The sequence below is a fragment of the Giraffa tippelskirchi genome, chromosome 4 (genome assembly GCF_054371585.1).
Source record: "Giraffa tippelskirchi isolate mGirTip1 chromosome 4, T2T-mGirTip1v1.2.pri, whole genome shotgun sequence".
NCBI classification, from domain to species: domain Eukaryota; kingdom Metazoa; phylum Chordata; class Mammalia; order Artiodactyla; family Giraffidae; genus Giraffa; species Giraffa tippelskirchi.
This window is the reverse complement of record NC_137278.1, coordinates 70,167,087-70,193,712: the sequence shown is the minus strand read 5'-3', so window position 1 is coordinate 70,193,712 and position 26,626 is coordinate 70,167,087. Positions and strand designations below refer to the sequence as shown.

Sequence of the window (26,626 nt, the reverse complement as noted above, 5' to 3'; positions counted from 1 at the left end):
TTTAGAGCTCTTTTCTCAAACTCAGCAAAGCAGCTTCAGAAGTTTCTAGGGTACTTTTTACTCCTGTGGCTATTAGAGTAAGATGGTTGAAAAGGGCCTCATCAGTCAGGCCAGGTCAAACTTTCCGTAACTGTCAAGTAGAAGAAAAGCCATTTGGCAATAATTGAGAAAGTTGGTTTCAAAGCAAGAGAGCCTGGTGATTCTATATCATATATTCTATATTGTGTTCTTCATCAAAATGTACCACATTTCAGTAAATGCAAGAGGAGTTATATTTTGAAATAGTGATGATACTCTCCATTATTGATTTCAAGTCAACTAAACTCTTTGATAGCAAAATAGTTTCTTTCCCTGGAAGTTCATTGACTAAAACACCTAGAAATACATGCACTGAGAAATCACCTTTCTTAAGACATATTCAGTTTTTTTTTTTTTTTTTTTTTTTTTACATATGGAAAGTTGAACAGTCACTCTATACAAAACCAGGGGATTCATTCCAAGGAATCCTTAAGTCTGGAACCAGGAATCTGGGAGGAATCTGGCTTCTAGTAAGATGAAAATGGCACTATGATTATAGCTGCAGTAATGAGGAGTGTGTGTGTGAGTGTGTATATGCACATATGCACGTGAATCTTATAGCATTCCTTCCAATTCTCTGACAGAAGTTGCTACAGTCACCTTTATTTTCTCATAATTTATAGGTAAAGTCAGGCTTCTGAGAACTCCAGAGAAGATTTCATAATACCTTGGGATTAACTTACTTAAATATATTAAATTATTATAAACCCCTTTGTTAATTTCCTCTCAAATGATATAAGGCTTTACCTTTAGTAGATAGAATTTCATGTGACTTAACAGTCAACTGATGCTCAGTGGGCTACTCTGCCTTCTGACTCACTGCCAGGCTAAAAATTTTTTTATTGTTCTATTTAGTTAGTAGCTGTTATCTCTATTGAATTATTATTATGTGATAGGCTCTGGGCTTTGCACTTTATCTAAGTTATTCCTCATAGTGGCTCTGTAGTTGCTATTACAACTTTACAGGAAAGGAAACTGAGTCTCAGAGGCCATGTCATGTGTGTTTCACAAGTGGCACAGACAAAATTCAAACTCCAGTGTGTCTCTGGCTGTTACAGTTTTATGCATTCGATGCATCAGCACTTGTGACTGCAGAACATTTGTCAGTATCCCCAATTTTTCCCTTTCCTGAAGAACTGAACCCTTTTAGGCCTCTCATCTAAAGAGTGTCCAGTTCCACCCCTTCTGGCCACATTCCACCCCACCTCCTGCCATCTATCTGTCCTTTGCAGTAGAAGGAGTTTGCCTTCCCACAGAATCTTAGGAAAGCACAGTAAAGTGGAAAAATAATATATATATATATTTTAGATCTAGTCCAGGCACTGCCCCTAATTGACTGAATGAGTCTTTGAACGTCATTATCCTCTGCTCACATTTTTTCATCAGAGATATAACAGTGGTACATTATTTATCTCCCAGGGTCACTCTGAGGATCCTACCAGGTAGATAAATGTGCGAGTGCTCTGAGGAAGATAAAGTGCCATGTAAAAACAATGCTGGTCTGATTATCTCCCCTGTGTCTTCCACACAAAAGGGACTGAATCAGCAGCCTTCCCAACAATAAGACAGTTCTGTGATACATCCAGCATCCCATGGTCAGTCAGCCATGGCACTGTCCAGTTCCACCAGGAATGTTATCACTGAGGAGGTCTCTGTATTCATTCTTTCATGAATGGAGGCCCCATGAATTCAGGTGGCAAAATGACCATTTATACCAAGGGGCCTGTTGTTTCAAGCCATTAATTGTTAAGTTGCATGTAGAGCTTGTTTCTGTTTATCTGCGAAACAGTCTATCTTTATGGATCAGCACTCTCCAGCTCCCACAGTCGGAGTGAATTAAATTTCTCCCACTTTCAAAATTTTATTACAAGATTTTATGTTTCTAGGTATCAGGAAATCAATCGCCTGAGACCACTCTTTGGTCATATCTGACAGAGAAGCTTATTATCATGGAAATAAGAACTGTTTTGATTAGGTTTTAGTGTTTCTTTCTAAAATGATTAGGTCATTTCTTCTTGTCTTCTTTCCTTCCCTGCTCTGAATTCTATGTTGTACTCACAGCAGAATTCCTATAGCAGAGTTGTATGCTGGGTTCTCAGAGCCCTGTCTCTTGCCAGGCTTTCTGGACAGCTTTTATGTAAGTGCAGGTCATGCTGGGTGATGGGGCAGTGTGCAGTTTTCCTGATTTAAAACTGGGTCTCCTCACTTTGGGTGATCATCTTTATATTCCTGTCATGAAACTATTGCTGTCTCAATTTCCTTTTGTTGGGAAAAGTCATATTCTTTTTGGTTAAAGTGCAATAGCTAAGGTGAAAGATTAGACAGCTTCCCTACTGAGCCCATTAGAAGGAGGTATGTCAAGCCTAGAATTGGGGAATACGGAAGACAAGCCATCCATCATGGGGGGAAGGGTATGGTGGCTCTGCTGATTTAAGTCACTTAGCCCAGAACATTTCTGAAGGTCTTAGGAGGCAGAGCTAGTCAATTATAATAGCATGGGGCAAAGTTAATCATTCCTTCTCTCAGAAACTCTGTGGGGCAGAGACCTGCATTAAATTCCGCCCCCGCCCAAATAAGAATAACAGATGATATGTGTCCTCTTGCCATTTTAGCAACTTACATACATTGAACTGAAGCACTGCTCTTGTCTTATTAGTTTCATAATGGCTACTGAGAAAAGTTTGATGCTGCTAGAATCCAGAAAGAGTTTATAAAGCTTTCTGGATGCTAAAGTGTTAATTACTAACATTTTTCACCCTTGCCTGTGGTTATAGGTAGGTCTATTTCCATTATATATAGCTGACTCCTCAGTTAATTTGTTGGTACTACTAATAAAAGCTAATTAGTATTATCAAATTTCTAGGTGGCAACTCAGTGTTAAGTGCTTTACATGCATTGTCTCTTTTATCAGCACAACGGTATCATGAGTAATTAACATTATTCATGTCATTTTGCAGAAGTAAAAAGTCAAGTACACAGAGGTTCAATGTTTGGCTTCTGATTACACAGCAAATGGGTGAAGTGGGATGTGAATTCAGTCTGATTTCCAAAGTCTGGTTAATGAAATGTAAGATTTTAGTGGTAGATGTGGTAATATTACTATGTTATATTAACAGTGTCAGATTTTATTTTGGGGGGCTCCAAAATCAGTGCAGATGGTGATAGCAGCCATGAAATTAAAAGACGCTTACTCCTTGGAAGGAAAGTTATGACCAACCTAGATAGCATATTAAAAAGCAGAGACATTACTTTGCCAACAAAGGTCTGTCTAGTCAAGGCTATGGTTTTTCCAGTAGTCACGTATGGATGTGAGAGTTGGACTATGAGGAAAGCTGAGTGCCAAAGAATTGATGCTTTTGAACTACGGTGTTGGAGAAGACTCTTGAGAGTCCCTTGGACTGCAAGGAGATCCAACCAGTCCATCCTAAAGGAGCTCAGCCCTAGGTGTTCATTGGAAGGACTGATGTTGACGCTGAAACTCCAAAACTTTGGCCACCTCATGCTGACTCATTGGAAAAGACCCTGATTCTGGGAAGGATTGGGGGCAGGAGGAGAAGGGGATGACAGAGGATGAGATGGCTGGATGGCATTACTGACTCGATGGACATGAGTTTGGGTAAACTCCAGGAGTTGGTGATGGACAGGGAGGCCTGGCGTGCTGCGATTCATGGGGTCACAAAGAGTCGGACACGACTGAGCAACGGAACTGAACTGAATTGATATTATGTAACATTTATGTACATATATGTACACATCTGTGTACCACATATTACTACTTCTCTACTAATTTTTAAAAATTAATCGATGGCTTCTGGCTGTACTGGCATCTTTAATACATCCTTTTTTAAACCTGGACATTGAATAAAATATTCTTGTCTTTCTTATTTTATTCCAAATGCCAGGCTTCTTAAAATACTGAGGATGAGTGAGGAGCTACGAATGACAAAAGTGATCTAACCAACAAGTCAACTGACATGAGATGAGACCTGCAGACTAAAGCCTGCTGTAGTATTTGCTGCTCCTGAACCAACACCGAGCACGTGAACCAACAAAGAAAGCTATGGGCTCTTCATGCAAGCAGCGTGCCCTGTAGAGAAGTATTCAAACTATGTTACCTTTCCTCTGTTACCATCTTAGTAAATGTAATTAATAAAATATCAAGAAAACTCCACAAGAAAAGAATTTCATTATCAAAGCTTGTATTGGACACAAATGACAATAAAATGGGGTTTCATTCTTCCCGCATTTCATGTTTCCATTAGAGGTAGACTTAGCCTATAAATTGGGCTCCCTGGTGGCTCAGACAGTAAAGAATCTGCCTGTGATGCACGAGATCTGGGTTCATTGGGAAGGTCCCCTGGAGAAGGGAATGGCTACCTATTGCCGTATTCTTGGCTGGAGAATTCCATGGACAGAAGACCTTGGGCCAGGGTGGGGGGTAGGGGGTGGGGTGAGCAAAGAGTTGGACAAGACTGAGCAACTAACACTTTCACTACCCTATATTTTCCTAAACCTATGTTGCATTTCTCCCTTTACAATATTGGGGAACCATTTTAAAGCACAGTGGTCCATCTCATTGTCTCTGTCTAAAGCTCAACAGGACAAGTCACACTTTAGAAAGGCTTGTGGTATTTTGAACCTTTCTAATAAGGACTTTAAAAATGTTATTAATGTTTGAAGGTTGGATATATATACTAATATGCAGGCTGCCTAGAAATTTATTTTATATACATGAGTAGATTTTTCTGTTATTTACTGCAGGACAGTTCTGTATTAGCAATTGTACTTTTTGCAGACTTTCAAGTAAATGCTTAATCTAACTCAGTCAACTCACTTATTTGCTAAGTAATTCCTGTAAGCGGCCAATCACAATTAGTTTACATGTGTGAACAGAACTCATTCTAACAGCAAAAGGAACTGTGCCTATTTTCCATCCAGATCAAATCTGTCTGCCTTGTGAAGAGCTTCCCTCAAGGTAGAATAATGCATCTCCTAGCACAAAAACAGTAAAACAGATCTTCCGCTCACCACTGGGTTTATAATAATCATGTGTTACAGTCCTAGTACATGCCAGGTCTCTGCTAAACACTGTGTGTGCATCTTTCAATCTATCACCCCATTTTCCCCATTTTACATAAAAGGAAATTGAGCCTCAAAGATACTAAGTAACTTCCCAAGACCAGGAAGAGCTGCAACTCAAACTAGTTCTGCAACTCAAACTAGTTCAGATTGTGACTCCAAAGTTACAATCATAACTAATACTCCCTTCCTGTTGCATATCACAATTCTTACAAAACGCCCTTGAGTTTTCCCAAGGTGGGACAACGATCCACTCCATTATATCATGAAACAAAAATTCTCAAACCAGAAAGGTCAAAATAATTAATGTTCAATAAAAGTGGCTATATTCTAGAAACAAACAAACAAACAAAAGCCATCTTTTGCTTGTTATTTTGTTTTCTAGTAATCTCCTGGTAGGAACTAATTGTGATAAATGAAACAGGTTGTCTTAAAAGGTGGGATCGTCTTCTCTAAACAAGACTCTAACCTTCCCCACAGCTTGGCCAAACTTCAGACAGCTCCCATCCTGTGTCTAGGGCCCTGGCCTCCTTTTTCTTAGAGCATTTACTTCAGAAAATTTGTAATTCCAAATTCTTTCTCTGTTCCTTTGATGTGTAAATATTTTTAAAACTTCGTTTCAGTGTTACCACCCAGGATCATTTTTTTCCAGGATCTAGGCGCCCTCACTTTGAAACCTAGCTTTCAAGGAAGGACGGCTCTCCTTCTTCCAATTTCTGTGGGGAAAATAGGAGCCTACCTTGAGGCAGTGCACGTTGCTCCAATTCATAAAACAACCTTTAGCCTTGAAGATATTCAAAGGAGAGGGTTTAGTGTTTCTTTAGGTGAAGCCAATTAGACAAAACAGGAGGTATATGGACTATGAGCCCTTCACTCCAGCCCTTAAAAACTCTCCAGTTTTTTTTTTCACATTGAATTGAGCTCAGATCGAATTGTGGGCTCCTTCTCTACAATTGTCTTGAATGGATCTCCCTTGCCTGTTTAACTCTGTTCAAGATAATTTTGTTTTGTCATTTCTGCTCTCAGAAAAATAGTGGGAAAAGTGCAGATGATGTCTAATGACTTTCTTCCATTTTGACTACACAGCAATTCATTTTTATTCCAGTTTTCTGGAGAATTAAATTTATATGGAAAAAGGCAGTTCTTCCACCAGTGTGTCACGCACTGAAAGCCACCTAGCCCATCAGGGCCCAAGCTCCAGCTGTTTTGTCCCGTACCCGTGTGATTAGCTGGGTCCTCACCACTGACTCTGGTGTGACTCTTCAAGAGGGCTGCTCTAGATGTTTCCAAAAATGGAGCACTCATCACTGCTGTTTTGCTGGCTACAGCTCAAAATTCCCCATTTTAACAGCAATGTGTTGGCTATTACGGGCTAATTAAACTTGCTTTTGAATAATTACATAATAAATACCCCAAATTTAAATGTACCACAAAATTATCTTCTAATCAACCTCTAAAAATATGATCTAATAAGTAATACATTCCTTTAAATGATTGTAATTACTTAGTTAATAAAAAGATGCACTTTGTGCAATATACATGTTTTTATTTCTAATGTGGTTAATGGGATCAGTTCAATAGAAATCCTCTGATCTTTTCTCAAAATAGCACACTGGAAAACCATATGAAATTGCCTAGTAATTGCAGCAAATTTAGCCTAATGAATAGTAATACATGTAAAGGACCTTTTGCCATCAAATCTAAAATTTATGCCAGCCATAGAAATTATTTAAATGAATATTTAAAAAATTAATCTTATATTTGTGAGGTGCCTGAATTCTAAAAGAACAACTTTCTGCATTCCAAGAAATTAAAGTGCCACTTTTCCTGAACTAGAGAGTGTCTTATTTCTCTTGTATTACGAAAAAGTAACTTAATTTCTCTGAATCTCCTTAGCTATGAAAATACTTCAATTTGGCAAAATCATGAAATAGAATAATGCTCATAAAGAACTAAGGACAATGATGAGCACAGAACAAATCTTTGCTAAATTGTTAGTTGCTATTGTTATCTATTATTACTCATTTATCCCGAAGTCTGATCAACCGATAGGCAACCAACAATATGTTTTTAAATATTTATTTATTTGGTTGTACTGGGTCTTAGTTTCAGCACTCAGGCTCTTTCACTGCGGCATGTAGGACCTAGTTCCCCAATCAGGGATTGAACCCAGGTCCCCTGTACTGGGATAGTGGAGTCTTAGCCATTAGACCACGAGGGAAGTCCACAAACAGTATTTTTTTGAGGGACTGTACTCTCATCCCCACTGGTTCAACTAATGTTTAAGAGATTGCCCCCAAATGACAATTCTTTTCTTCTATTACTACACTGAGTTTTTGTTATTCAACAGAGTTTTTCTTTCTCTCCATCAACAAAGGTTTAACTGATTTGAGAGTGGCCCCATATCCTATGAGCTACCCACTGCCCACATTCATACAAAAAGAGAATAAACATATTATTTGAAGTATTCTATATCTAAGAGGAAATTTTCCTCCCTAAATAGGGCTCCCAGGAAACAAACCTGATAATGCTCTGTTTGTAACAAATGACAAACCAGTTTTCATCAGGAAGTTCCCATACCAAAGAAGATCATTATCTTCCTTTAGGTCTCAGATAGCAACATAAAAATCACCTTTTTCAATTTCTTCAGGAGTTTTGAGAAAGAAGAATCTATTTAGAAGAAGACCTCAAAATTAGGATGTACTGACATGATTAAGGGTTACTGTGGAACTTCAGTGGTTTATGGTGTTGTTATTTGTCAATTTATTAATAAATCAAAGTAATCTGTTTCATAAAAACTGTGTTTCAGTGAAAAAAGAAGTCTTGGAAAACATGTATATTTATATAATACATATATTATAACAGCAAACATTCATATTGCATGTATCATGAGCAAGGCATTGTTCTATCACATGCTATCCATATATTAATTCACTTACTCTAACAACCATATCACTAGGATGAAGGGAAAGCCCTAGAAGGAGCAAGTGCTTTTGACAAAAATATGAAGGAAAAGTCAGCCACTCCTCACACGTCCAGATAGCTAAAGCCAGGCATTTTAGGGCAACGGTGGCCTGCGACCTAGTTGCCAATGGCTGCTTCAGATTTCCACCTGTCGACTAAGAGTTGGGGTTCCATTAGACCTGCTGGATTGAACAGCCACCCTCTCATATTCTAAAACACTGTTTATAACAGTGTGAAATTGTCATCTGATGCTAACCACACCGGACAGTGTGGCTGGAATCAAGTATAATTGAGTTCCATGTGTTCCCACACAGGGGGTTGCTCCTGATCTAGTTTCAACATGTACAGTTCCCATCAGGAGGCCTTAGTGATTTCATCAGTTGCCCACCAATTTTCAGCCAGGAAAAGTAACAGCTTTATGTAAAAGGGAAAAAAATAGCTTGAATATTCTTTTTTATATAACTGAATTGGGAAAAAGAAAAGCCACCATTTATGCTCTAGTTTGTGCCAGGCATTGCAGTAGGTTTATATACATGCTATGCTACGGTATGTCACTTCAGTCATGTCTGACTCTTTGTGACCCCATGACCTGTAGCCCACTAGGCTCCTCTGTCCAATATGTTAGTTTTAATTCTTGTAACAAACTGAAATACAGGTGTTATTTTAATGTCAAAATTGAAGAGCCTGTTGCTTATAGAGAATAGCTGAAAAACGGGTAGAATGAAAGTTGTCCTTTTGTAGAATGGAACTGAAGGTGCAAACTTTCTATTTTTTTCCCCAGGGCTTAACACAACAGTGAGTGCACACTAGTTCTCAACGCTCTTTGGTCAGTGGCGAGACTGACAATCCACCAAATAAATATTCAACCTCTCTCTTCATTAACACATCTGGGTGGAAGTGCATGGTATTCAAATTTATCAAGCATTTTATAAAAGGTATTAATTTACTTGTGTTCAAGATGATGCCAGATGTTTTCCTGTTCACCTCATTAATGCCTTAGTGAGTGCTCAGTAGCTTTAGGAAGACACCTAAATGATAAGCATAGCTCATTTTCAGAGAAGAAGAAGGCATTTCGGGGAGAGCTTTGGGCAGGGTGATTAGAGCAATTTCATATGTAAATATTCAGGGAGACTGAAAGACATTGGTATGAAATATACAGAACATTTGGGTAGTCCAACTATAAAAGTAAATATGGATCTCTTTACAAAAATATTTGTCTTCACTTGCTTAAGGAGTAGCAAAAGTGCAGAGCAGGTATGCCGCTGCTGTGTGTGTGCTCAGTTGTGTCCAACTCTTTGCGACTTCATGGACTTTAGCCCACCAGGCTTCCGTGTCCATAGAATTTTCCAGGAAAGAGTCCTGGAGTGGGGTGCCATTTCCTCCTCCAGGGGATCTTCCCAACCCAGGGACTGAACCTGACTCTGTTGCTTAGCAGGTATATCCAGTTCTAAATATTTAACCCAATATACTACTTTCCTAAAAAAATCAGTTTCTCCAAAGAAAACCTGCTGATACCTGACATCATTTTTATCGAGGTATATCTAATAGTACCCAAAGTCTAATAATATCAGCAACTGCAATTTTTGATTATGTTATTTCGTGTTCAAGACACAAAGCAAGTAAGGAGACACTATTTAAGAGATCAGACGAAGGCTATCCTAGCAGTAAACAATACTTAAAGAGGATAACAAAAAACAACTCCTCAATTAAAAACAAACAGTTGGAAAATAGGAAAAAATCATATGAACTAAGAATTTCACCAGAAGCTGTCACACAAACAGAGCCAATTATGCCAAAAGAGCAACACTGCATGAATTATTAAAGATGGTCTTAAAAAAAAAAATTACAGGGAATTGGATAGAAAAATCCAGTGCAGAAAAGAGAAATCACAGAATTTAATATAGAAAGGGAAACCATGCATGGACTATACTATCAAGACACCATCTAGGGGAGGTAAGATCACAAGAAAAGCCTATGGTGGAAGATGTCATAAAACAACTGAATCTTAAGTTTAAGCCTTAAGAAGAACTGATGAATTGAAAACTAGGGAATAAGGAAAGAAACACTGAGACAGGAGGGCAAGTAAAACTAGACTTGGTACAAGAGTGTCACAGCTATCATCACATGGAGTCAGTTCCTACTGTGTCTTGAATATCCGGCAGCAGATTTCCGGGTTGTGGAACAAAATCAAAATTCATGCAACAAATCTTACATGGAACAACATAAAGGGGTTTCCTGCTCATGGAGCTTTTCTTATGTGGTAAAGATTCTCACTACATGCTAATGAACGAGTAATGAACAGAAAAATAAACACTACTGTTTCAGATAAGAGAGAAATTAGTAAAGAAGAGAGAAGCAGAAAAAATATCTGGAGTATGTTATTAACAAGCTGCTCCTTGCTTTTGGTGTTATGCTGCTACTGCTGCTGCTGCTGCTAAGTTGCTTCAGTCGTGTCCGACTCTGTGCGACCCCATAGACGGAAGCCCACCAGGCTCCCCCGTCCCTGGGATTCTCCAGGCAAGAACACCGGAGTGTGTTGCCCTTTCCTTCTCCAATGCATGAAAGTGAAGTCGCTCAGTCGTGTCCGACTCCTAGCGACCCCATGGACTGAAGCCTACCAGGCTCCTCCGTCCATGGGACTTTCCAGGCCAGAGTACTGGAGTGGGGTGCCATTGCCTTCCCTTGGTGTTATAATATTTAACAAAGCCCAGTGAATAAAAAAGAAGAGGAAGATGACAAAATGGTTTAAAAAAAAAGAAGGGGTGATAATCTCTCTCTTTCTGCATGCCCACCATTCTCTTCTTAGAGCCAGAGACCTAGACAAAGGGAAAGACAGAAAACTAGTCTCTAAGGAAAGGTTAGTAAGACCTAGGAGCAGTGGCTAGAAGCATGGATCATTTAACTATGCTCAAGAAGGGAAAAAAAAAAAGGGACAATTTAAAATGTAATTAGACTTCTTACAATGAAGTTACTAGGTACTCAAGGTGAGGATTCTATATAAAGAAAATGATAGCCTCCACTCAGACAGCAAAAGAAGGATTTGGCCCAGAGGAAAACTAGCAAGTACTATAATTAGTAAGAACCTAGACTGTTTTCAACATTATGTTAATCAAGTAGAAAATACTGGAAGAAATCAACTTCTCTCGTGTTAACTGGGAGAACAAAAGCAAATTAATACAAATATAGACGCACACATATCAATGTATAACAAATACCAGACTTGGTTTTATGAATGCTCCATGCTGGAAGACCTCAGAGAAGGTACAAAAAAGGACAGTCTTGGTGAGGAACATGAAAATAAGAGAAATGGGGAAAAAAAGACATTTGAGGGAGGGATAAGGCACAGAGATGGACTGACATGATGGACAAAAAAGCACTAGTTTTTCCTTTTTGACTAACACAGAGAGAATAAGAAAAAAAAAAAAAGAGGGGGCCCAGAACAGTATCAGGAAAGGACCACGTCTGTCTAGACAACTAAAAGGGAATGGATGATCATCAGGTCACATTCTAATAACTGTATATGAAAAATGTTCTGGAGGCTGAGAATTTCGATATGTGGGATGGAGGTGAGAGAAAGAAAGATGGGAAGACAGCCAGGATGGACCTTCAGAACCTTCTCCTGCTGAGAGATGACAGCTGAGCTTCTGCTCCTCACGGGCACTCAGAAGCTGCTTTAAGTGCTGACAGTCAGTAGTTATAGCCAGTGCAGGGAAGTGATATTCAAGAGGAGGTGCAACATATGTATCATGAATCATTTTTTATTCAAATATCAGAATGAGTAGATAAAAATTATATTCTTCAGAAGAATCACACATTAATTTTTTATGATATGAAGTTCTCCTGGGGTAACAGGTGACATCTACAGAGGTCATGAGTTATCCCATAGTGGTGAGTCCATATCTGCCTTAATGATTTGAACCCTAAACAAGACAAATACTGGATCTTAAGAAACTGCTTACAAAGGAAACTAATGCAAATTACCCTAATACTTGGTATTATGAGTATGTAGATGAAACTCAGGCTATGAGTCACTCATTTTCAGGGTCCACAGTTACCACCTGATGGTGCAAGGCTGCAGGTAAACAGCTGTTGCTTAGTCGCTAAGTCACGTCTAACTCTTTTGTGGTCCCATGGACTGTAGCCTGCCAGGCTTCTCTGTCCATGGGACTTCCCAGACAAGAATACTGGAGTGGGTAGCCATTCCCTTCTCCTGGGATCTTCTTGATCCGGGGATCCTGCATTGGCAGGCAAATTCTTTACCACTGAGCTGCCAGGGAAGCCGTATTTATGTATTAATCATACTTTACCACAAAGAAGGAGGGTAAATTATGTATCACCTAGAGTTAAAATACATCAACTTGGATTTTAGGGAGACATGGGAAGACTCAAACATGTCTCTATTAAATGAATCAAAGACTGTACCTGTACTGCCATAATACTCTTACTTTCAAAATTCAGAAATATATCACTTAAGATAATTTGCTGGCAGAATGAAAGGTGAAGACTTTTTGTCAGTAGAAAGGTCAAATAATTTCCCACAATGCAATGCAATTTTTAAGCTTTGCAGTTTTACTGTAGGTGACCCAAGGGAGATTCCCTTAAACAGTTATATTGAAAATTACATTGTGAGCTAATACAATGTGAACAGTAAGGTACAAGCCTTGTGTGCTGTCCTCTACTGCTTTTTCTGAAATACATAATCTTGGTGGGTTTTGTTTTAAAAACTGTTTTTGTTTTTTTTTTCAATAAATGTAGGTAACTGTATCCATGTAAAAACTAAGAACTCATCTTACAGTGAGGTGTTTTTTCATATGGAGGACTTCTAGATATACGCGCAAGGATCTTTTTTTAAGGACTATAGCATGCAACAAAGATTTACAGTTGAGCCAAAGAAAGTAAGAAAAAAAGTCGACTAACCTAACCCACCTGAGCTCGGCTCACAGGGGTCAATGTCCTCATCATCACTGGGACACTCTGCTGAGGCCACAAGGATGTCATCTGTGGTCTGTAAAAGAATCACATTCAGTAGATTACTTTAACGGGACCTAACAGATCTTTTCATCTTTGTCGTGTGGACTAAACACCATTTGCATTTCCCTGACAGATTGAGAAACCAAATACAATATTTCCCTTCCCAAGGACACAGAGCTTACATTCTTCAACATATGTTAGGTTCCTCATGGAAGAATTGGCATATTTGTGAAACCTTGATTCTAGCTTATTTTTCATGAGGATAGGTGGCAGCCAACTTGTAGATCCTCATCCATTTAACTGCATGGTGAAGCTGCACACAGGAGCAGACAGAGGTTTAAAAAACAGCCTGGCAGAAACAGATGATTTGAAATTTATTACAGCCCTGGAGTGCTACAAGGTATGCATCAGTGGGCTTTATGCTGCTCTTGTGCTTGGCTTCCTAAAAGCAGAACGGCTATAATCTTTTATATTCATGATCAGGTAGAATTCAATGTATCTTTGGGATATAGCCTGTCTTTATTAGGAAACACAGATTAAGCAGAGAATATTTTTTCACTGATGCAAAAAGGGCAGCAAATATAGTTCATGGAAGTTATTTTTAAAAAATTTTGTTGAGCTTTCACACTCAATTCTCATCTTTGTACTATTCAGATATCAGGCATTTTTCCCCCATTGTCTTTGCCACCATTAAAGTTTCAGAATAAATGAAGAGTACTGGGGGGATGGTATTTTACAGCAAACAGGATAGAGGTGACAGTTTTCTTTGTGACATTTTTGTTGCTTCATTGCACATAGCAAAGAAGATGATCATCAGTGTAATAAAAAGCAGAGTGTGTAAATCCTAGCAGTTAGTCACATAATCAACACATTTACAAGCATTAAAGGCTATTCTTTACTGTCACTTATAAGCAGCAGTAAACTCAGGATAGATATTTCATGGAAACTGAAGGTTGCATCATATTTGGCTAAAGCTAAGGCAACACAGAAGGAATTCAAGGTACAAGAAGGAAAATATCTCATTACATCTGTTAAGGATTAAGAGATAATAACTGTTTAGACAATACTCAGAACTGCAATATTGATGAAATCCTTATTGAAAAGTAGAATTATAATAGGAGTCTTAAAGGAAAGAAAAAAGAAGAAATATGATAAAATATATTTTTATTAAGGGAGTATCTAATAGAGGGTAAAGTGTGCCGTGCTTAATCACTGAGTAATGTCCGACTCTTTGCGCCCCCATGGACTGTAGCCCATCAGGCTCTCCTGTTCATAGGGATTCTCCAGGCAAGAATGCTGGAGTGGGTTGCCATTCCCTCCTCCAGCGGATCTTCCCAATCCAGGGATCAAACCCAAGTCTCCTGTATTGCAGGCAGACTCTTTACCCTCTGAGCCATTAGGGAAGCCCAATAGAGGGTGAAGTATAAATATATAAATAGTGTCACTTTGAAAAATGGAGACAAGGGATGATGTATATTTGTGACAAAAATTAGGCTCAAAATGTTTCAAGAACAAGGTCTTTAATTAATTAAGAATAAAGAATTTGTTCAGATGTTAGTGCTTCACAATATAACTTTATATAGTATTTTTAATAGTATTTTGAGATGGTTTCACATTATTCTTCTCTTAATTCCTTTTGGCAATTAAGTTGGGAGACCAAATTCATTTATTTTGCTGCTGTCATATTAAAAGAAGAAGTTCAAATCTGGTTTTCCTGGAATTGTAACTGTTAATGCCAGTGATAGCCACCAGCAATTGGTGTGATAGTCACTTAGGTAACTTTCATTAAAGTGAGCTTTAAAAGGCAAGAGCACATCCTTCTTTTGGCACGAGCACGTCTCTCAGAATAACATCCAAACTGACTTGATAATAACAAGTTATTGGATTAAGGGGTCTGCCAGGTCAATTGTTCCAGTTCGCCCCAGAACTGATAATCTGCCTTTCAAAAGCCAACTTCAAGTGGAAAGCTACTCTGTTTTTTTTTTTTTAAACTACAGTGGATACTCTTTAAAATTAATTTCAAGTTAGAAAAAACTTTCTCATTTTCCTTGAGGAATTTTAACTCTTTTGATGAAATCCGAAAAGGGACGTTGTTTTGTTCTTGGTCGGTGGAGGGGGAGGAGGAGCAAGATGTGGACAAATTCTCTAATCTAGTGTTTCTCATCCTGGCAGTGATGTGGTCCTCTCTCCCTTCCTCCATCTGGGAAGACATTTGGTAATGTCTGGAGCCGTTTTAGTTGTTTCAGCTGGGCGGAGGGTGGGAGTGGCTGAGCTACTATTACCATTCAATGAGTGGTCACCAGGGATGCTGCTAAAACTTCTAAAATGTATGTGACAGCTCCCCCAGCAAGCAAAGATCTGACTCCAAAGTTTCCAAAGCGATAATAGTGCAGAAGTTGAGAACCTCTGCTCTAAAAAGTCAAAAACTGTTCTGTTCCTTGTTTTTCTCATCTGAAAAAATTGGAGAGCACTGTCACTGTTGTTGTAAAGATTAACTTAGTACATGGAAAGTAACTAGAATAGGACCACCTTTCAAATATTTACAAAAGTTGTGATAGTGTCAACATTATCATCTCACAAATGGAGCACTGATTTAATGTTTTTTGCACTATATAAATAATTTAATTTTAGATATTAAACTGGAAGTTGCACATGTGAATTATTCTCAACTTAACATCTCCTGTTAGTTTTTAAAAAAGAATAGAGTAGCTCTATTGGTACTTGGTTGAACTAAGTTTCCATCTTTTGCTTCCTAGATTTAAATCTGAATTAGAAGTCAAACATAAAAAACAAATAATAAAAGTTTCTTCCTAAAAGAAATTCATAGACAAGAAATGAGTAACTCAGTGTAGTGTTTCAGGCAAACTAAATTATTTAGGTTGCGCAAGTTAAATTTTGTTTTAAAAGTCGACCTATTTTTTACATTCCACAGGCTTCTGGAACAATTCCACAGCCTTCTGGAACAGTTCCACAGCAAACAGAAAGTGTCAGAATGTTCTCAGTGTTATCTTTCACAAATCACAGTACCTAAGATAACAAAAGAGGTCATACAATAAATAGCACCTCCTATAGCCCTTTACAGTAGAAAAAAAAAGTCACCGTACAAATATGACCCTATTGTACAACTATATTTTAGTTTTTAGTGCACTTTCCCTGATATAAAGATTACACATTTTTCATATTTTTCCCTCAGAAATTAAAATCCAGTAACAGTCTTGTGAATAAAAGATCTCAAATCAATAGATGCCTTGATAGAAATCATCACTGTATGAAAAATCAGGAAGTGGATCAAGTGTAGGGAGGAAAATCAAATTTCATTCCAGGGGCTGAATTAACTAAACACTTTTCTAGCCAAAGCTGTGTAATTTAAATTTAATTCACTGTGTTTGGAACTGTCTCCCTATGACATGCTGTTGAAGAGAGGTAGAAGAAACTCAAATATGTCACATTAATCAATTCTATTCTTCAATATACTTTTCCCTGATGTTTATAACCTTTTCCAGAAAAGAGACGACCTGCTGAAGAAGACAGAATAGTGATCAAGCAAAGGCACTGGCTTTTCATAACCATGCATTTAGATAAGTGTCCCTAACTGTGTATTTAACTACTCATAGGTCAAAGCGCATGCTGGTCTTCCCTAATTCAGAGTGGTCTGGATATTTTCATGGCTAACGTCTGTGCTTGTTCAAAATGTCTGCTACAGCTACTTTATGTTTCTTTACCTTTAGGGAAAAAACGACTTGTACACAATTCAAGAATTAAAGGCACTGAAACTTAATTCACATGTTTTATGGATCAACACCAATCTGGTATAGGGGAGGAAAATATACTCAGAATGGGAGGGAAAGGAAGTTTTTAATGTACAGTAAGATATTAAAAAAATCAGGAGGTGGTTGATTTTTAGTTTATTTTACATACTAAATCAACATTAATTTATTTAATGTCCAGGGTTATTAGGTAGTGACCATTCAGTGGGTTAGAAAGTAGAGAAACACTGATATATTTTTATTCTGCAGAGAGACTTTTTGCCTATCACCACATTTAATGACGGAATTTGTGGCATATTCACTTTTTTAAATATAGCACAATTGCATGTCTGTGTGGTAAGAAGATATGATGAGAGGATAGATAAACTTAGTCTGTAATATTATACCCTTGCTCAGAATAGCATTGCTAGACTTTATTCCTCATGGTAAACAGCTTTGCTGAAGACTGAAAACATTCTAATGGAAACACCTACAAGAAAACTCTACCAGGACAAATCTGCTTTGTAAGGAAAGGAGGACACTTAAACTGTGCAAAAGGACGTCCACTATGAATTTGGTACCCACAAAGAAATTCTTGATTTACTCTAAAATTTCAATTGAAACTGTGTTTCTAAACAGCAACAGTAGGGGACTTCCCTGCTGGTTCAGTGGCTAAGACTCCATGCTCCCAACGCAGGAGGCATGTTTATGGTTTTGATCCCCGGTCAGGGAACTAAGATCCCATATGCCATGCAGTGTGCAGCCAGGGGAGGGGAAAAAACAAAACACAGGAGCAGTCTATTCAGCTATACATTCAGTTCAGTTGCTCAGTTGTGTCCGACTCTTGGCGACCCCGTGAACCGCAGCACGCCAGGCCTCGCTGTCCATCACCAACATCCGAATACAACACAAAAAATAATTGTCTCGAGCAATGGTGCTCCTTCATTGTAACAGTATTTAGTCTAATCTCTCACGGCTGTGATGGACACTGAGACTAAGCTGACTGAGACAACTGATTTAGCACAGTGCCACCTAACATGTGATATATTTGACTAACTGATGGACACTTGTTCTGGCTGATACTTCTGTTTACATGAAGCTGCTTGGGAAGGAAGAGAACATTCATATCTGCCTTTCAGCACTGAATCTGACAGTTTTTCCTATCAGATTTATCACTAGATGAACTTTCCAGAAAAAAAAAAAAAAAGCCATGATTCACAACTAGCGACACAAACTCCTCAAACTAGGTCTGAACCATTGCACTGATAACCTACACGGCAAGAAGTTTTAGGACGTGGGGGAAGTTAGAGTTTTCACCAAAGGAGAAAAAGTGCAAAAAAAAAAAAAAAATTAAAAACAAAAATAACCAATTGTAAGACATATATAGAATTCTCAAACAATATGATCAAATCAAACCACTAAAGAAATATATCAAATTGGTAATTTTAGTTAATCCTATTTAAAATGTAGAAGGAGTTTAGAAACTTTGCATATTCCATCATCTCAGTGAAGCTTTGGTTCTTATTTTTCATTTGTTTCTTTGAGTAGCTGATACCACATAAAGATATCAATCCCATGCTCAGTAATCTAATAAAAGTAATAATAACAATCTGAGATCCAATACGTGATGGATCCATTTTAGCTCCAGCACGTGAGTAACAAAGAAAATGAAGATCAATTAGTCACCAACAAATTAGTCACTCATCTGGGCACAGCATTTTCTGATGGGCACAAAATATGGTTACTCTCTGAGAGGGTTTAAGTTGTGATTCCTAGCTGCAAATAATTGATTGTGCCCATTCTACTTTAAAGCATAGGAACAATTCACTCACTAATAGAAACAACAACAATCAATCTAATAGCTTATTTTGATTGAAATATAAGAGTGCCCCCATCTCTATTACTTCATTAAATATTCACCAACAACATGTTTATGCAGAATGCAGGTGAAAGTCCTATTACTCTGAGTGCTACAGTTAAGTGCCAAAAAAATACCCATTTGTAGTCTTATTCACCCAATTTGAATGTTTGAACATTGGCATTCATGAATATTTAGGTAAAAACTGAAATATCCTTGAAAACAACCAGCTTTCACATTTCTTTTTTTCCCTCAATTGATGCTTTAGGTTATTATAAAAAGTGACCATAAATCAGCTGTCTTCTTGGAAATGACAAACTTGAAAGCCATTCTATTTTCTTCAGAATTCCTTGGCTGTTTAAAATGTATGCAATGGTTTCAGAACAGTGCAAGCAAACTGGATAGAAAAACCCACCACATAAAGATATCACAAATGCCTTACTCATTCTAACATGCATTTTTAAATGCATTTGATACTGGTCATCCTAACAGGAAAAACTCTAAAGGGGAAGACAGGGATGTGGAAAGAATGCCATAGAAAAATGAACTTATGAGACAAAGAAATGAACTGAATCCCTGTTTAATGAAACAAAAAAAAATTATATTTTAGCAAAGTTATGCAAAAGAGTGTTAGTCGCTCAGTTGTGCCTGACTCTTTGCGACCCCATGGACTGTAGCCGACTAGGCTCTTCTGTCCGTGCGATTCTCCAGGCAAGAATACTGGAGTGGATTGCCATGCCCTCCTCCAGGGGATCTTCCCAACCCAGGAATTGAACCTGGGTCTCCTGCATTGCAGGCATATTCTTTACTGTCTGAGCCACCAGGGAAGTCCCTGCAAAATAAAAACCTGGTATCAGGAAGTTTGAAATTAATCTTTTAAATTAAAAAAAAAATAATAATTCTTATCTTTCTTTGAGATACTGAGATACCAAAGTATCTTTGAGATACTTTGAGATTCCATTTTAAGCCAAAGCAAGTAGGAACACTAGCCAAAGGAAAAGTTAAAAGGAAAGTTTAAATTTTCAGAAAGGAATTGGAATAATCTATTCTCTTGGAACAACAGACTGGTTCCAAATAGGAAAAGGAGTATGTCAAGGCTGTATATTGTCACCCTGCTTATTTAACTTATATGCAGAGTACATCATGAGAAATACTGGGCTGGAAGAAACACAAGCTGAAATCAAGATTGCCGGGAGAAATATCAATAACCTCAGATATGCGGATGACACCACCCTTATGGCAGAGAGTGAAGAAGAACTAAAGAGCCTCTTGATGAAGGTGAAGGAGGAGAGTGAAAAAGTTGGCTTAAAGCTCAACGTTCAGAAAACTAAGATCATGGCATCTGGTCCCATCACTCCATGGGAAATAGATGGGGAAACAGTGGAAACAGTGTCAGACTTTACTTTTTTGGGCTCCAGAATCACTGCTGATGGTGACTGCAGCCATGAAATTAAAAGACGCTTACTACTTGGAAGGAAGGTTATGGCCAACCTAGATAGCATGTTTAAAAGCAGAGACATTACTTTGCCAACAAAAGTCCGTCTAGTCAAGGCTATGGTTTTTCCAGTGGTCATGTATGGATGTGAGAGCTGGACGGTGAAGAAAGCTGATCGCCACAGAATTGATGCTTTTGAATTGTGGTGTTGGAGAAGACTCTTGAGAGTCCCTTGGACTGCAAGGAGATCCAATCAATCCATACTAAAAGAGATCAATCTTGGGTGTTCATTGGAAGGACTGATGTTGAAGCTGAAACTCCAATACTTTGGCCACCTCATGCGAAGGGTTGACTCATTGGAAAAGACCCTGATGCTGGGTAGGATTGGGGGTGGGAGGAGAAGGGGATGACAGAGGATGAGATGGTTGGATGGCATCACCGACTCGATGAACATGGGTTTGGGTAGACTCCGGGAGTTGGTGATGGACAGAGAGGCCTGGTGTGCTGCAATTCATGGGGTCGCAAAGAGTCGGACACGACTGAGCGACTGAACTGAACTGATTCTCTTGGATCCCCATGAATTAGAATTTGGGAGTGAAAGACCTCCAAACAATGCTGGTAGTGGAGGGGAGATGCTAAAAGGGCAACTAGAATATGCATGTGATTGAACACACTTCCTCTTGGTTTGTTTTGTTTTTGAACAAAGACCTTTCTGAAATGGATTTGGACATTTCCAAATTAAATAAATAATGACTGATGTTTACAGTGTAAATCTACGCTTCTAGCTGTGTCAATGTGAACCTTTAGTCTAACTATTATGACTGAATTGACTAATTAGTTACACAGGTTGAACTGAAAATCCTTACTTGTAATGAGGCCAAAACATTTTATAATTGCAAAAGGCCTATGAGGGATAGTTTTGACAATATGTCCCCCAAATCCAAGTTTCCCTTGTTGGTGTTTAACATGCTAGCAAATGGAATTATGCCTTAGTCAAGCAGTTATATATCTTCTTGTACTGAGCCAGACCCTAGTGATCATTAGTCCAAGTTCTTGATTCTACGTACTAGGAAACTGAAGCTAGGAAACTAAGTCTCTCTGTTTGATCCCAATTATACTGCAAATGAATAGCAAGACTATGAGATAATTCTGACTCCCAGCAGATTATGACTGTCTGTCGTTCCAGGTGATTTCTATCCTTCCACTCATTACTCATCCAGCTATCTACTCATTCATCCATCTCAAACCATTTTGTTTTTTAAAGGGTTTGATGTGATTAAAAAGATACAAAATGAAATAAATTTAAGGTAAATTAAAAGGTGGCAAAGGAAAGTATTGGATTTTACATAACTAACCAGTAAATAAATCATAAAGAAAACCCACACGTGTACTACGAGACATATCCACAGCTATTGCATCATTTGATATGGCAGCACATGAAGTGGCACTAAAAAAGGAATAAAATGAATTCTAGAGTTTAATTGTTTACTCCACTTTCAAAAACTCAAATATTGATAGAACAATGTTGCTCTGAAATGGAGTAAATCCAGAAAGTTCTTTACTTGTGTTAATCTTTTCTTAACTTACTTTTTTAAAGACTTTAAACATCTGGACTCTCATCTCTGCATATAGATGCATAACTAAATTCTTGGGGACAGAAAGAAAATGTACATTATTGAATCTTTTCCTATTTTTCCCCTTGACTTAGAACATTTTAGGCCACACTGACCACAAAATTAACTCAGTGGACTCTTTGTCTCTCTTCTCATTAATCCACTGATGAAAACTTCCAAAGTCTCTCTCATTAACTTCTGTTTTCACAACATAAGTGGTTATGAGATATTTATCTTTGTCTCTCTCACATAACCATCATTAGGGTTTTGTCAAATTATCTCATTACATCTTAGGAATAAATAAGTGGAAGTGAGCATTTGTTAATAATACTGGTTGTTTCTCCAGTTGCAATCTAAATATGTATTCACCGATCAGGACAGTCTCATGTACATCATACCCCTAGAATTGGAGGTTTAAAGTCAAGGTATAGAAGGAGCCACAGGCAGCTAGTAATCTATTCTTTCCTGCAGGGCAGGACCATGAGAAAAGTTCCCTTGATAGAGCTTTAACCTGGAAATAAATGAGAGTTTCCACCTCACACAATGCTTGAAGTATGCGACAGCAAGAAATAGGGATGTGGTTGGAAACAATATTGATATAATTGACAGCTGGTTTTCTGATTTTTTTTTTTTTGGAACCATTTGTTGTATATTTGCAAGGTTCTATATCAATATCTTAGTATCTGAGCAGCATCTCTATGAGTGCTTCTGCTGCTACTGCTGCTAAGTCTCTTCAGTCGTGTCCAACTCTGTGCGACCCCATAGATGGCAGCCCACCAGGCTCCGCCGTCCCTGGGATTCTCCAGGCAAGCATACTGGAGTGGGTTGCCATTGCCTTCTCCGATGAGTGCTTCTAGCAGAGTGATTAAGAGTAAATGTGATCTGGCTAAAATGTTATTGTGTTCATGCACTAAGAAGATAGAGTCCTTGCTGGTTATAGTTAAACTGGACCTGCAAGCTTCCAAATTTGACTATTTCACTCCTTGTGATGTGTACTTACTTTGGTTCCTTATACATATTTGGAATATGTTACTGTTGAACCACTTCAGTTTGCTTCGTTGCATGCTGATCAATAATATAAAATATATAAAGTCTCGGTCTGGGTTTTATAAGTAGTATTACCATCTTGAAAAGGTTTCTGTGTTTGCAACAGTACATAAGAATATGTACTTTATGTATGTAAATATATATATGTGTGTATATGTATTATATATACATGTGGAAAAATGTATATACAATCATTTGTATATGACAAAATAACTTCTCTATCTCATAGGGATATTATGGGGATCCATTTTGAAATGTGTGAAAGCACTTTATAAATATGAAAGTTCTCGTAAGCAATGTTTATATGCTATTATTACAACTAATACAGAGTTATTTTTCTTCCTCATATGACAATATGAAGAACTGTTCTGGAGAGTGCTTAAGGAAGGCAGCCAAATATCCACTTAACTGAATATATTTCATTTTCATGTCATGAAATCCTTTTGTCCCCTCAGTTGTTAGAATAAGATCTGTATCTCTCACTCCAAATGGCCCTTCATATAAAGGCTGCTAATTCTTGGGAAGATCCCTTTTATATAGGGATGTGATTTACTTCAGCACCGCTTGCTGAGTACACGTATCAATCTCACTGGTAACCTACAAGATGGGCAGGGCCAGTCCACATTTAGTTCTGTCATTTCTTCTTCTCCAGGTCAGAGCTTTGAGGGACTTACTGTACAGATGCAGGGTTACTGGAGCTCGCCTGAAATTCTCCTTCTCTCTCAATCACTTTTCTGGGACTTAGAAGATTGTGACAATTGAGTTGATTCTGACTCATGCCCTATTATATCTAGAGCAAATAAATGAACAGAAAATAAGAAAAAGAGATCACTTAGCAAATACTGCTAATTAAAGGAAAGACAGAGAAACAGAGACAGAAGGAGAAGAAATAGAGAGGGGAGCTGAGGGGAGAAGAAGAGGAGACTCATTCTAAGTGTGATACTTGCATCACAATGCTTCTTATTGTAGTGGTTGTATCAGTATTTATAGTTGTAACATAACATTGCCCATAGTCATGTTCCCTAGATAGATTAAAAATGTGAGGATTCACTTTTGTAAGACACTGAACAATACTTCCTTAGTGCATTAGAACAGTAGGGGTATGTGCCTTTCCAAATTGTTTTTAAATCTAAAAGTTTTTGAACTGCCTACCTATATGTTTTATCTTATTTCATATATTTCTGTGGGATAGGATTTTTTTCTATGATTATAGCCCTTGAACACCTATTACATTTATCACGGTTCAATAAAGTAGATTTAAAATGTCATCACCATTGACTATAATGGTTAATTCACAATGGATATCAAAACATCAACTCATATACCTTAAACAATTTTGTTAATTATACCTCAATGAAGATGGAAAAAAATCTTATCATACTCTAAAATTGGCTTCTTTAAGTGCCTGCAATTTCAATATCAGCACTTGATGAAAATAATTATGATTGTGAAAACAGAATTAATAAAGTTGAGTGAAGAATTCATCTTTAAAAATAGAAGAAATATTACATGTGACACTTGAATTGGTAGAATCATTTCAAATAATCTTTTCCTGGTGGTCATCCTCTCTAAGCTCACTACATCTGAGTGTATTTTTGTCACAATTGCTTATTTATAACAGCTCATTAAATCTCAAAATAAGAGTGAGAAAGTATAGATTATTTTCCAGGAGTATAACTCCTAAGAGTGGGAGATGAGAATTGTGGCAAAAATCACACTTTTTGAAAGATTTTATCTGCCTCTACCATCTCTAGAAGTGACAATGAAACTTTATAACTGGTTTTTACATTATACCTCATGGCTGGAAATTTATGGTAGAGAAATAGCAAAAAGTGACATTATCTTTAACTGTAAAGACAAAATGACTGAAAGGTAGAAGGAAAGAAAAGCTAAAAATGTCTTGCAATAAGTTGGTCTGCCTGCTTTTATGAAGCATCTCTGCTCTTTTGACAAAGCAATAAGATATAGCCTGCTTTAGAGAAAGGTGAAAAAAAATGACTGTTATTCTGTTTTTTTTCCTATATAATATTTCCCCAACTCAGTCTCCCCTGTGCTCTATTTCAATAGTCCTACCCTGTAAATACTTTCATTAGAATATAAAGAAGCTATGCCTTTAGAATGTTTTCCTTCAAATTCCAACTACAGAATGTAACTTTTGTCTTTTTCCTGAAATAAATCACATAAATATAAGGGCTGGCTGAGACTAGCCATCAGATAAGTGATCATAGGATGCACTCTTGAAATTTACATCTTTTGATAGATTCTTCCATATACTCACTTATTCACTAATTTATCCATTCACAATCATTTATTGAATACCTTTGATTAATAAGAGGTTAAGCAAGGGAGGAATATAATATGGAACCAGATTTCCCTGCCTAGAATTGTTTGGAGAACTTCAGGTGTATGATAAATGGAGGCCATCTATGAGCAGAAAATCTCTCTTTGACCCCTGAGCATGGAAGGGGCATGAGTGTCAGAGCTAAATTGACCAGGCTGAAATTCTAACTCCACCACTTATTAGCTATATGATGGTGGGCAAGTTATCTAGCTTCTTTAGGTTTCTTGCTCTGTAAGAATGACATTATTTACACCTGTTTTTCAGAATTTTTATGAGGATGAAATTCTCTAGGGCTAGATAGGCAAGCTGTTTAGCACAGGGGTTGGCACTTAGAAGTTATTGAGAATATTTACTATATAAATAGTAAAGCAGGCCCTGTATACATTCTTGCTTTGCTCTCCCTGCAACATCGGAAGAAAAGTTTATTCCTAGCCCTGGATTCCTGCAAACTTCAGACACAGACATCCCCTTCACAAACTAAGTACAATTTCCTGGCTTAAATACACACATTCATGTTTAAACATCCTATAAACAGAGTAAATTACATAACTGAATTGAGAGCTTTTTTTAAAACACCTCAAAAAACATCATAATATTGCCAGTGTACTGAAAAGCCCAGGGGCTTCTCTTCTCTTCTCCCTAGCTGCATGATGTAACCAAACACTTGTCAAATCCTACTGTTTCATAGTCTGGGGACTCTTGAGTTATTTTTTTCCAGTTCCCTTAGAGTAAAGAGAAGGAAACTCTAAGTGGGCACAGTCAGGTGTGCAGTGGCAAATCACTGCACCAATAGTGAGTCAGGAGACAGGGTTCCATCCCTGGGTCAGAAAGATCCCCTGGAGAAGGAAATGGCTACCCACTCCAGTATTCTTGCCTGGAGAATTCCATGGACAGGAGCCTGTCAGGCTATAGTCCGTGGGGTCCCAAAAGAGTTGGACACAACTTAGGGACTAAACAACAAATTTTATTTAGTTTTGCTATGAATGACCCCTTCTTCTACTACTATTTACACACATTTTTCTTTTTTTAAAAATGTGGTAAGTAAAGGTCACATGTAAAACCCTTCTATCTCTGAATGTTTAACCATGTTCTCTTTTGGATAGGTTTTATCTCTCTTCCCTTGCGTTTACAATCAGTTCCTTTCAATTCTAACATGTTTCCTGGAAGTTGCTATCATGGCTCTCTACCTGGATGAACCTTTTTCCTCCCCCACATACCTCTGCAATCCCTTAATCTTATCTTCATTCTCATTATTGGCATGCCTGCTGATTAAGGACAAGAATTAAGCCTTCTATGGACAAAAAAAAGTCACTTCTCATTATGAGAACTTTGGGAACACGTAAGTGTCATCATGTAAACAGAAAGACAAGATTTTCTTGATGGTTTGGTAACACCCTTATGAGCATCAGTGCTACCTATAACACAGTAAGGACCTCAGATGCCAAAGAGAATAGTATCCCTGGCCTGCTCCATAGGTCCTCAAACTACCCTTCC

General features: G+C 37.8%; 1 protein-coding gene across 25 annotated transcripts in view; it reads right to left on the bottom strand.

The window, feature by feature from the left end:
• The window catches only part of NRXN1 (neurexin 1), a 1,199,463-nt gene that overhangs the window by 14,706 nt on the left and 1,158,131 nt on the right, over positions 1-26,626 (bottom strand). For 14 of the 25 annotated variants that reach the window (XM_081593719.1, XM_081593708.1, XM_081593711.1 and 11 more), the window contains one exon: positions 13,039-13,126. In XM_081593719.1, the coding sequence (XP_081449845.1) occupies positions 13,039-13,126 (88 nt within the window). Of the gene's footprint in view, positions 1-12,479; positions 12,506-13,038; positions 13,127-26,626 lie in introns of all 25 variants that reach the window. The other 11 variants (XM_081593720.1, XM_081593713.1, XM_081593710.1 and 8 more) reach the window with 2 other exon arrangements.